The following is an 11,670-nucleotide window of genomic DNA, read 5'->3' as shown; positions in this document are numbered from 1 at the left end:
ATTATAAATTTTTATATTATTATTGTATGATATTATTTATAAAATAATATTTCAAAACAAAATATTTTTTTTAAAAAAAAATTTAAATTCAAACTAGTAATAAAATATAAATCCATATACTATTAAACTCAATTGCAATAAAAATAAAATTAAAAATATTAATATTGACTATCATATATTATTAATATTCAATAATAAATTCTATTTTAGAAACTATATTCTTAAGAAAATAAAATTTATTAAGTTGGTTGACGATGGTAATAGTAGTGATTGTGGAAGAAAAACATTCAATACTCATACCAATTTCTTGAGTGATAAAATATAGTATATCAATTATGTTATACGATTACTATTTTATAATAATATTAATGATTTTATTACAATTATAATAAAAATATATTTCATTGTTGAGAAAGAAAAGGATGATATTTTTAAAAATATTTAAATGATTGATCGTTTAACTTTAATTTAGTTAACCAAATTGAGTTCGCTGTCGTCGGAGACCATGCATTTTATGCTTAGATATTAAAAAAATAATAAAAAATAAAAATTTTAAAATATAAATTATTTGAAAATAAGAGAAATATATGAAATAAATATTATGCTGATTGGTTTTTATATAAAATAGATAATGAAAGTTTTGTGGCAAGTAATAGGAAATCAAAAAATCATAATTAAAAATATAATAAATTATATTTATTATATATATATATTAATTTTTATTTTATATAAAAATAAAAATATATAACAATTATAAATATATTCTCCACGTCATGAATATGTAGAATTAGTTGTGTAACTTGTCCATCTCTCATATATAAGTTAATAGTGACACTTATCAATTTCTTATTCATTTATTTTAGAGTCTAATTATATATATATAATTAAAAATACTTATTACAAAATTAAATATATTATTTCTTCTCACATTTTATAGTAGTTAGTAAGATACATATGTATTTGAACAAATAGTTAATTTTTAGTTTTAATTTTTTTTTAATTATAAATTAATATATTATATTAAAAATATTATAAAGAATTAAAAAGTGTTAAAAAATTTAAAAGCCATATATAAATTGTAATAATAAAACATTATTAAATATAAAAATATAACTTAAAAATAAAAATAAAATATATTAAGTGTATCACTAAACATAAATACACAAATTTAAATGTCTCACTTGATATAAGTCTATAAATTTAAACATGCCATCCACAATCTTTTCATAACCTATTTTAAATCAATTATATATATATATAGAGAGAGAGAGAGATTCGCAAATAATGGCACTATTGTAAATGAAAGAACACAACATGAGGCTAACTATTGGTGCTAGACAAGTCAAATAGTTTCAGCAATAACAACACTAATTTCATTTCCTCATCAAACAAAATTATCCCATTAATAGGGGCTAACGACTTATCCAAAATGTAAACTAAACGAAGAAGGATCACTTCGAGAAGCTGAAAATGCTCGAAGGCAAGTTTCAAAGATACGAATGACTTGGAAGGTATAGATATCACAATGCATTTACTATAACAATGGCTAGTCTCTTTACATAATTACCCTATTTTTATAGGAAGATGATAATGTACTTGACCAATATAGGCACAAGTCTTCCTAGAAATCAAATCCTGCCTTCAATGTGCAGAGGACTCCCAACTCCCAAGACCTTAGATACAATGCGTGTTCCAGTCTCTTTATGAAAAATTATGACCATCGGAGCTCTTATGCTATCTTATTATCCCTTGATTGCAAAAAATCTCTACTTTGAAGTTTAACAAGAAATATCCTAAAAGTTTATCATGTCAGCTATGTTATTGGATTATATGTCACCAGTAATCGTTGCAGGAGCATTTCCCTGCTCCAAAATGATGGAATCGGTTTGAATCCCTTAGGATGATTTGCCTTCCTGTAATTTTTGATACAAACTTCATAAAAACATGGCAGTCTCCACAAACCCGAATATTCTTTATAATCCTTATGGGTCCATGATGCTTTTTTATCAATCCAAATGCAAGAGCAATTTTTTCACTATGATAACAAATGGATTCAAGTTTCTCCTCCTCCCCAACATCATGCAAAACCAAGTTTGTATTGGGACTAAAGCCAGCTTTCTGCAGTTTCCTTATCAATCCCTGGAGTGCTTCATAGATGATTTTTGTATCTGGATGAGTTCGATCATCTGCTACAAATTTGTGCACTTCATTATCAATCTCGATCCAACTGTAGGCAGCAAATTTTTTAACATTCTTAGTTTTCATTAGAGATCTCATAGATGCAACATCTTTCCACCTTCCACAACTGGCATACATATTGGACAGCATGATGTAAGGTCCAGCATTCAGCGGGTCCAATTCAAATAGGTGCCTAGCTGCCTTCTCTGCGTGCTTTATGTCGCCTTTCATTGCACTAACAGATAAAACAGTGGACCAAATTAGGGAATTTGGCTCATGTGGCATAGTATTAATCAGGTCCATGGCTTCGTTCATACATCCTGAACGTCCAAGGAGATTGATCATGCATGCAAAATGATCTAAAGTAGGTAATAGTCCATGCAATTTGTTCATTGAATCAAAATATCTCTTCCCTTCTTCAACTAAACCAGCATGAATACAGGCAGAGAGAATTCCCACATACGTAACATTATCTGGTCTCGTATCCTCCTGCAACATGTTTTCATAAAGGGCTAAGGCCTCTGAATCCTGTCCATTTTGAGCATAACCCCGGATCATGGCATTCCAAGAAACCACATTTCGAGTAGGCATTGTATTAAAAACAATCCAAGCATCAGCAGTAACTCCGCATTTGCAGTACATATCAACAAGAGCACTACCCACAAGCAAACCTTCATCGACTCCCATAACTAATGCTTTCCCATGGACAGCCTGACCATGAAACAAATAAGCTAATTTGGCACAGGAACTAACAACACTTGAGATAGTGTAACCATCAGGCCAGACATTCGATAACAACATCTCATTAAACAACATCAAAGCATCTTCTTCTTTTCCATTCTGTGCATAACCCACTATCATTGTTGTCCAACAAACCTTATCTCTTTCTTTGATCTCACTAAATATCATACCTGCTTTGTCAATAAATCCACTTTCAAAATAAGCACCTATAATATTTGAAACTGTAACCTGGTCAGGCTTCAAACCTAATGCTCGCATCTCATGAAACAAGTCTACGCTTTTTTTAGACTGCCCATTTTTCAAATATGCAGAAATCATCAAATTCCATGACACCACATTCTTGTGTGTCAACCTATCAAATAACCACCTAGCTTTATCAATCTCGCCGCACTTGGCATACATATCAGTTAAAGCATTCCAAATAAACACATTTCCGCCCAAATTACGAGTAACGATTCTCCCATGAATCTGCTTCCCTTTCCTCAAATCCAACAACTGCGCACAGGCATTTAAAACACTCACATGGGTGTACTCTGTAGGCTTAAACCCTTCATTTTGCATTCTGACAAATGCCTCCACTGCCTTGCTTGCACATCCATTTTTTGCAAAACCTGAAATAACTGTATTATACGATACAGAATCACGAGAAGGCATGTTATCAAAGACAGCCCGCAAATCCTCAATTAACCCAGATTTGGCATACAGAGAAAGCATCGCATTCCAGGAGAAAACATCTCTGTGGAGCATTTTATCGAACAGGTCTCGAGCATTGGAGATATAACCCCATTTTGCATACAAATGGAGAAGGCGATTTTGAAGGAAACTATCACTGGGTTGGTACAAGTAAATGTCCATATGGGATTGCAATCTCTTGGCTTGATCGACGTCGTTAGCTCTAAAGCATTCGAGAGCCAGGCGAGTGTAAGCTTCATGAGTTGCAGGGCCGCAAATGTATAATGAGTCTATGGCTTGGCGAAGCCTGAGCTTGGGTGCCGCCATTTCATGTGGGTGGGGCTCTGAATTTGAATTTTAGTTGATTCTGTTATTCAGTAGCCGTTACTCCTATGAACGAGTCGCCCGGGATATAGGGTTCTGCCAAGGATGAACGTTAGCAGTGAGCCGGTGACTAGAATGATTTTCCCTTTTTTTTAATGAACACTTAATCTGATTTTTGGTAATTTTGCTTTATCAAGTAATTTAAAAAATCCAACCACTAATTATTCATAATTTTCTTGACACTACTAATAAATTTACACTTGTTTCCTGTAATTTTGAATTGGATTAAAAGTATTAAAACAACAAAATAACCTAACAAAGCACAAAATTCATTTTTTCTTTTTTTTTTTTAATTGAAAGCATAATATGCTAATCATAATCAGGAAGCCACTGGGCGTCAGCGTACGAGAAAGAAATCATAGCATTTTTTTCTCCACTCCATTTGTTGGAGTTTCAGCACCTGCAACAACATCAAGGGAAATAATCGTTGTTTTTTTAGATCAGGGGATTGAGGGTATGGTCAAATTCACACTCCACAATTAATTTGAGAGAAAATTACTTTTTAATCTTTGTGTAATTAATAGATTTATCTCTCTAATTTTTAGAATTTAATACTTTCATCCTTGAGATTTAATTCCGTCAAAATTTAAGATGCCTCCGTAAAAAACTTATGTTACGTCAATAATTTTTATTTGGTCAAAGGAAAGAGAATAAATATAATTCTAAAAATACCCTTATCAATAATAAAATAAAAAATTATTATTTAATCCCTATAGTATGAAAAATTCGCTATTTAGTCCTCCAATTTTAAAAAATATATTAAAATATTCTTAACATTTTAAAAAGTCTACTAATTAGTTCCTCTATTAATTTTATCACTAAATATTATTAATTAATCCCTCCATATCAAGGGTATTTTAGATTTTTTTTATAATACTTAACGACTAAAATTAATGAAAAGACTAACTAATAGACTTTTTAAAATATTAAAAATATTTTAATAAATTTTTCAAACGGCGAGTACTGATCGACAGCGAATGACGTTATAAAAACAATTTATATTGAGTTTTAACTTTTTATTTTTAATAATTTAAATTTTATATATTTTAATTTTTATTATCTTTACTGAATTTAAATTTTAAATTTATTAAAATTTTTATTTATTTATAGAAATTGAGTTTGAAATTTTTTTCCTTCAATTTTGACGAAATTAAATTTCAGGGATTAAAGTGTTGAATTCAAAAAATAGATGGATAAATATATTAATTATATAATATCTTAAGGACGAAAACGTATTTTTTCCTTCAATTCTCTAAGAGAGAGACCTGTAAATTTGTAAGAATTAAATTTTAGGGATTAAAGTATTGAATTCTAAAAAGAGTAGTTCGGTCATTATTTCTGTCACTAACGGTATTTTTTATGTAGAGACCTCTAATTTTGATGGAATTAAATCTCAGAGATGAAAGTGTTGCGTTTTAAAAATAGAGGGATAAATCTGTTAATTACGCTATACGTTACAAATTAAAAATGTAATTTTTCCTTAATTTGGAGTCAATAATTTTAAAGTTTGAAATTTATTTTGCATGGTTCTACCGATGATAATGACGTAATATTATATAATCGGTAAAAGCACCACACTTTTTTGTAATTTTCCTAAAAATAACTGCACCTAAAATCTTAAAAACTCCGCCGAAAGGCGGTGTTAAAATTGCACCCTTTACAACTTACTTACGAGTCAAAACGGTGGCGTTTTTCCGAGGTTTGTAATGTTCATGATAAGCACTTTTCTTTTTCTCTTTTTGTCACTTTCCCCCCTCGAAATGAAGGGGGAAAATTTGATAAATAATATCCAGAATCCAGATGCATCCTCAGTCGGTCCTCAGTCCTCAATCGTCACTGCTTCATCTGCTTCCCACAGCATAAGCTCTCTTCCACTCTTGCAACCTTATCCGCTCGGTGGCTTTATTAAGCTCCTTGTTTTCATTAGCTCTTACTATCCTTTGACTCACATTCGCTTCTCAAATGGCTAATTCCAGAACCCACAAGAGTGTTCTGCTAATTTGCGGTGATTACATGGAAGATTATGAGGTAATATTCCTTAATTGCTCGATTTATTATGGCTGATGGCTTTTTCCCCCCTTAATATATTGTTTGTTCTCGCAGGCGATGGTTCCTTTCCAAGCTCTGCAGGCCTATGGAATCGACGTTGATGCCGCCTGCCCTGGGAAGAAGGCCGGCGAGTTCTGCCGTACTGCCGTCCATGATGTTGTTGGTTATCAGGTCTTCTCTTTTTCCTTTCATAGAAGGAGAGAATTTTCCCTTTTGTTTTTACTATATTTTTCTCTAGTTGAATTCTTAGTTTCTGCTTAATTGTTAGCATTGATTATTAGTAATTTATTGCTAGTATATATTGCTTTGATGTTGCAGACTTGCAATAGACGCCGGTTAAGTGGGAATGCAACTGTTAATAGGTTTCTATTTTATTGATTACCCATATTGCAATATGTGATAGGGGTGGATATTGAATTTTATTAATAAAATTATTCTTCACCACAAACCCTGTATGGTGTCATAATAATCTGATCAGTCCTTCTGGTTATGGTGGAAGTACTGCTTCTGGTAATTCAAATGATGATCATAAAGTGTTCAAGTGGTCTGCACTGCAGTCTGCACTATTGAATGCGCTAAGGGGTGCACAAAAAACAAGTTTGTCTAACATATTCAAAATGATTAAATATTGGAATTTAAATTCCCTTCTCTGATTTGGGTGTTCCAATATGTCTTTTCCCTCCGTAAAAGAGACTTATGTAAAATTTAATAGTTCTATGGGAGATGAAAAGGTTAAGAATTGGTTGAAAGAACCTTTTCCTTTCTTTCAATTCTCCATACCCTGGCCTAGGCTTTGTGATCCTGTGGACTCTAAGAACTTCAATAGCTTGCAATCAAATAAAGCATAATGGCAGCCAATTTGATGCTTAAGTCACTACTGTGATCAGAGAATTGTAAGATTGTATAGTGGATGAGTAGGAATGGTTGCGTGCATGACTTGTTGAAACCAAGTTCTTTAAATAGGGTTCCTAGACGAGCTGTTGGAGGGTTTATTCAATACCCTACAAAATCCAGAGTTTGTTGAACAGTCAATCCTGAGTTCTACAGGGTCATAATCTCACCTTGGTTGACTGGTCTTTGTCCAGACAAAGGCTGAAGTAAATGACATGTTGCCCATGTCTGGATGGACAAATGGTGGACAGGCCTTGCTGAGGCCTTGGTGGAGCCTCCAACTAGGTGAACCACAAGACCGAGTGAGCTATTTCTGACAAGGAGCTAAGGCCGAACAAGCCACTCATTGGGTCAGAGTAAGATGATCGGCTCACCCGGTACTTGAGGAGTGTGCTATATCGCTTTCTTCTCGTTTTCTTCCTTTGTTTTCATCTTTTAATGATCTATTCTATTTCCTATGCTTTAGTTAGTACTATTGATTTTGTCATGCAAGCACCTAATGCCCCTCCCATTTCTATATTAGTATTTTTCCCCATCATTATCTTCATCACGATACTAACTTAAAAGTGAGCTGTTCATGAGCTGATTTTAGGTAAGATAATGAAAATTTTTGCATTTCAGTTCTGTAGGTGTATATCTACTGATTGAATGAAGTAAATCACAAAAAATTGAATTGTTTTCTTCTCTATGATGACAGACATATACTGAGTCGCCTGGGCATAACTTTTCTCTCAATGCAACATTTGATGAAATTGATTTTGGCAAATATGATGGGTTGGTGATACCAGGAGGACGGGCTCCAGAATATCTTGCCATGAATGAATCTGTGTTAGATTGTGTCAGGAAGTTTTCAGATGCTGGAAAGCCAATTGCCTCTGTTTGCCATGGACAAATAATCTTGGCAGCTGCAGGCTGTGTAAAAGGACGGAAGTGCACTGCTTACCCTCCTGTGAAACCCATACTTATTGATGCTGGTGCTCATTGGGTTGAAGCTCAAACCATGGCGACTTGTGTTGCTGATGGCAATATAATTACCGGGGCTACATATGATGCACATCCTGAGTTCATTCAGCTTTTTGTGAAGGCTTTAGGAGGTAGCATAACTGGCGCAAACAAAAGGATTCTGTTTCTCTGTGGGGTAAGTTGTAATTACTTGCTGGATTTAAGTAGATAGAGAGGCCTATCACTGGATTTCTTCTTCTTCTCAGATAATATAAAGTGTAATGAGAGTTCATAGACACTGATCTAAAATAGCAGAGATGCCATGCAAGATACATAATCTGGAAAAGTGGCAAAATTTTTGTCTGTTCGATTTTCATTCTTAAGAAGACTTTTGATTCTAGTTTGATTGTTCATGCTAGAGTTGAAAAATAAAATTGCTTTTCACTCTGTTTGGAACAATTACGGTGATGTGCAGATTAGATGGATTTACAATAGACCCATGAACGTTAAGGTGATAGAATTTATTTGAATTCTATTGTTTGGAATATTTGAAAAGTGAATTAAGGTATTTCATTTTCCAAATTACCCCATTTGTAATAGACAACTGAACTTTAAATAAATGGTGCCTTGAAATAGAGATTCATTAAATACATTGGAATCTTGGCACCTCTCAAAATGGCCTCTTTAATTGAATTCTAGTAACATATGGTTTCAAATATAAGAATTAGGCAAATAAAAGTCTATGGATTCAGTGTCATAACCCATTTTTATTCATTTTCTTGTTAGTTTATAAAAAAAAAATCCATCTGAGGAGTCTTAGCCACTGGAATCACCTGGAAATGCACTGTTTTACTTTATGCTGTTATGTCTCTGAATATTCATGAAGCATTTTGGTGATAAATCTGCATTTGCAAGAGCTGGATAGTTGTGTAGCCTCTTGCATGTAAGACATTCAAACCATCCAAACAAGCTACCCCATGTTGTAGATTATTAGGTGGCAAAGGTACCCAAGTTATTACCCTTCTCTGTATGTCTGGTTCTACTGGATTGGCTTTACAGTTACTATGTGAGTGACTTTGTAATGCTGGGTTCAGCTAATGCATCAGAGGGGTGGCTGTAATCGTGTACCATGGAGCTACCATTCCTCATGTGTTTCAATACATGGTAGTCATTTGATTTAGAACTCTGAACTGGGATCTTTACCAAGTTTGATTGCCAAATGGTGAAGGAGAAACAGATTCATTATTATTCTTTTAATTCTGAGTTTGATTGCCAAATGGATGATAAAGCCTGTTCATACACCATTTGGTTATGTACTGCATTTGCCTTTGATTATGGTCTAGCTTGATGGAACCATATGCTTTCTAATGGTTTCTGAGAACTATTTCTTTTTGTGTTGCTATTTGCAGGATTACATGGAAGATTATGAGGTGACTGTCCCTTTCCAGTCTCTTCAAGCACTTGGGTGCCATGTGGATGCAGTTTGTCCCAAGAAAAAGGCTGGAGATTTCTGTCCAACTGCTGTCCATGATTTTGAAGGAGACCAGACCTACAGTGAGAAGCCAGGGCATCGTTTCAATTTAACAGCATCCTACAATGAGTTGGATGCCTCAAGTTATGATGCTCTTGTCATCCCTGGAGGCCGAGCACCAGAATATTTGGCACTGGATGAGACGGTGCTCACATTAGTGAAACAATTCATGGAATCTGGGAAGCCAGTGGCATCCATTTGCCATGGACAGCAAATTTTAGCTGCTGCAGGTGTTCTGAAGGTAGTTCCACTGATGTTGTCAAAAGAGGATTTTACTCACGTTATTTTCACTTTGTGCATGCATGCTGGCACACCGCACGCAAGCGTGCACACACTGATATATGTCATCACAAAATCTTGATGTTTTCCATTTGAAACATAGTTTTCTTCCTCTTTGCTTAAACATGTTGTTAACCTTTTAGATGAATAAACCTGTAGGGAAAAAAGTGCACTGCATATCCTGCTGTGAAGATTAACGTGGTCTTGGCTGGGGCAACATGGCTAGAACCTGATCCAATACATCGTTGCTACACTCATGAAAATTTGGTTACTGGAGCTGCATGGCCAGGGCACCCTGAGTTCATCTCTCAATTGATGGCATTGCTCGGTATCCGGGTCTCATTTTAGCTGCTAATGTGTATGTAGCCCTTATATGTAACATGCCTACATCAAATAAAACGTTGATATCTAGCATGTCAACTTGTGATGGACACAAACTATGGATCTTGAGTGCATAAGCCCATGTCGCTTGCTTTGTTGTAGCATAAGTTTTTTGGTTTGTAAGGAAAGTTTTGAACGTTCTTATTTTGGTGGTTAGCCGTGTCATTGTCAATGGCATGTGTTTAATACTCCATGCCTTGATGGTCAGAAACTGTTTTCAGATCTGCTCTTCATAGTCCATATAAAAAGGCAGTTGGGGCATTGGAGAAATTGGTGAACAACTTCCATTTCTGATGTGATGGTGTTACTTACCTTGGAAACCAAAACGCAGCGTTTCTGCAGGTTTTTCCTTCTCCCAGTCTTTTATCTTTCATGCCATTATGCTTTCCTCTGACGACTATTTTCTACGATTTCATAATCTGAAGATAAAATATTTGTATATAAAATTGAATATAGAAATTTTAGAATTAGGCATAACTATAAATTTATGAGTCAATCTAATAAAAAGTTAAAAATATTTCTCTTAAAAATAGTATTTGGGTGGTTAGTTTGTCGGCATATATTTGAAATAAAACTAAGCAAATAATAATAATAAAGTGCAATTTGTGTGCTTATTTATATAAAAAATAGTGAGGTCAAAGCCGTCAAATTTAAATAGTTAAGACATCTTTAGACATTGGTTTATCTCGACGAGATAGGGGTTGAGTCACTCAAACTTCTTTTCCAGAGGTTGTCGGGACTTTAAAAAATCTATAAGCATTATAAAATATATATATATATATATATATATATATAAAATTTAATCTTGAAATAGTGTAATTATTAATAATTCAATTTTTATAATTTTAAAAATTTATTAAAATTTTTTTTAACGAAATATTTTTTTCTTTTTTTTTGTTAAAAATAAGAGAGAAATTGAAATAAAATTCTTATTTAGATTTTAGATATTACTATTATTAATAAATAAATTTTTATATTTTTAAAAATTTATTAAAATATTTTTATTTTTTATATATTATGAAGTAGAAAAAGAAAAAGAATAAAAGAAGAGGAAGAAGAAGAATCAATGAACAATAAGAAGAAAATTAATGAAGTAGAAAAAGAAAAAAAAAAAGAAAAAGGAGAAAAAAAAAAGGAGAAAGAGAAGGAGAAGGAGGAGGAGAATAAAAAAAGGAATAATTTAGCTTTTTATTATATTTTTAATTATAAAAATAAATAAAATAATTATTTTATTAATGAAGTGAAAATATAAAAATATTTTAATAAATTTAAAAAAAATGCATACACGTTATTATAAATAATAGTAATATTTTGAAATTAAATTGTAAATATTTTTTAAAAGAATATAAAACATTGTGAGGAAGCCTTGAATGTCGACGCCATGACTCAGCATGTAATTGCCAACTGTGCACTGCATCAAACAATGATCCAGTTTCTGGTCTGTCCATTCAAGCATGTTGAGCCATGTGACTCGACATTTGAATAGTGCATTTATTAGGGGGATTAATTATAGGAATAGTAACACCAAATTAAAAATTATTTTAAATTATTATCATTATTTATTTTATAAATTTTAGTTAATATTACATAAATTTTAAAATTACATTTTTGTAAAAAATAAA

General features: G+C 32.8%; 2 protein-coding genes across 2 annotated transcripts; one reads left to right on the top strand and one right to left on the bottom strand.

Moving 5' to 3' along the window:
• Positions 1–1,290: 1,290 nt before the first annotated feature.
• Positions 1,291–4,350, bottom strand: LOC110600197 (pentatricopeptide repeat-containing protein At4g02750). The gene has a single exon (XM_021736995.2). The coding sequence runs from the start codon at positions 3,916–3,918 to the stop codon at positions 1,834–1,836; it is 2,085 nt and encodes a 694-aa protein (XP_021592687.1). The 5' UTR covers positions 3,919–4,350; the 3' UTR covers positions 1,291–1,833.
• A 1,386-nt stretch (positions 4,351–5,736) lies between these two features.
• LOC110600167 (protein DJ-1 homolog D) lies at positions 5,737–10,329 on the top strand. The gene is made up of 5 exons (XM_021736936.2): positions 5,737–6,003; positions 6,079–6,195; positions 7,613–8,053; positions 9,267–9,629; positions 9,827–10,329. The coding sequence occupies exons 1-5, from the start codon at positions 5,938–5,940 to the stop codon at positions 10,013–10,015; spliced, it is 1,176 nt and encodes a 391-aa protein (XP_021592628.1). The 5' UTR covers positions 5,737–5,937; the 3' UTR covers positions 10,016–10,329.
• Positions 10,330–11,670: the final 1,341 nt, after the last annotated feature.

Source organism: Manihot esculenta, chromosome 1 (genome assembly GCF_001659605.2).
Source record: "Manihot esculenta cultivar AM560-2 chromosome 1, M.esculenta_v8, whole genome shotgun sequence".
Classification (NCBI taxonomy): domain Eukaryota; kingdom Viridiplantae; phylum Streptophyta; class Magnoliopsida; order Malpighiales; family Euphorbiaceae; genus Manihot; species Manihot esculenta.
Note: the sequence above shows the minus strand (reverse complement) of the source record. Positions and strands in the feature narration are given on the sequence as shown.

What these genes read in the sequence shown, in the direction of transcription:
- LOC110600197 (XM_021736995.2), bottom strand. Translation starts at nt 3,918, where the DNA reads ATGGCGGCACCCAAGCTCAGGCTTCGCCAAGCCATAGACTCATTATAC.
- LOC110600167 (XM_021736936.2), top strand. Translation starts at nt 5,938, where the DNA reads ATGGCTAATTCCAGAACCCACAAGAGTGTTCTGCTAATTTGCGGTGAT. An exon ending in ATGATGTTGTTGGTTATCAG is followed by an intron (nt 6,196 to 7,612) that starts GTCTTCTCTTTT and finishes CTATGATGACAG; the next exon opens with ACATATACTGAGTCGCCTGG. An exon ending in CTGCTGCAGGTGTTCTGAAG is followed by an intron (nt 9,630 to 9,826) that starts GTAGTTCCACTG and finishes ATAAACCTGTAG; the next exon opens with GGAAAAAAGTGCACTGCATA.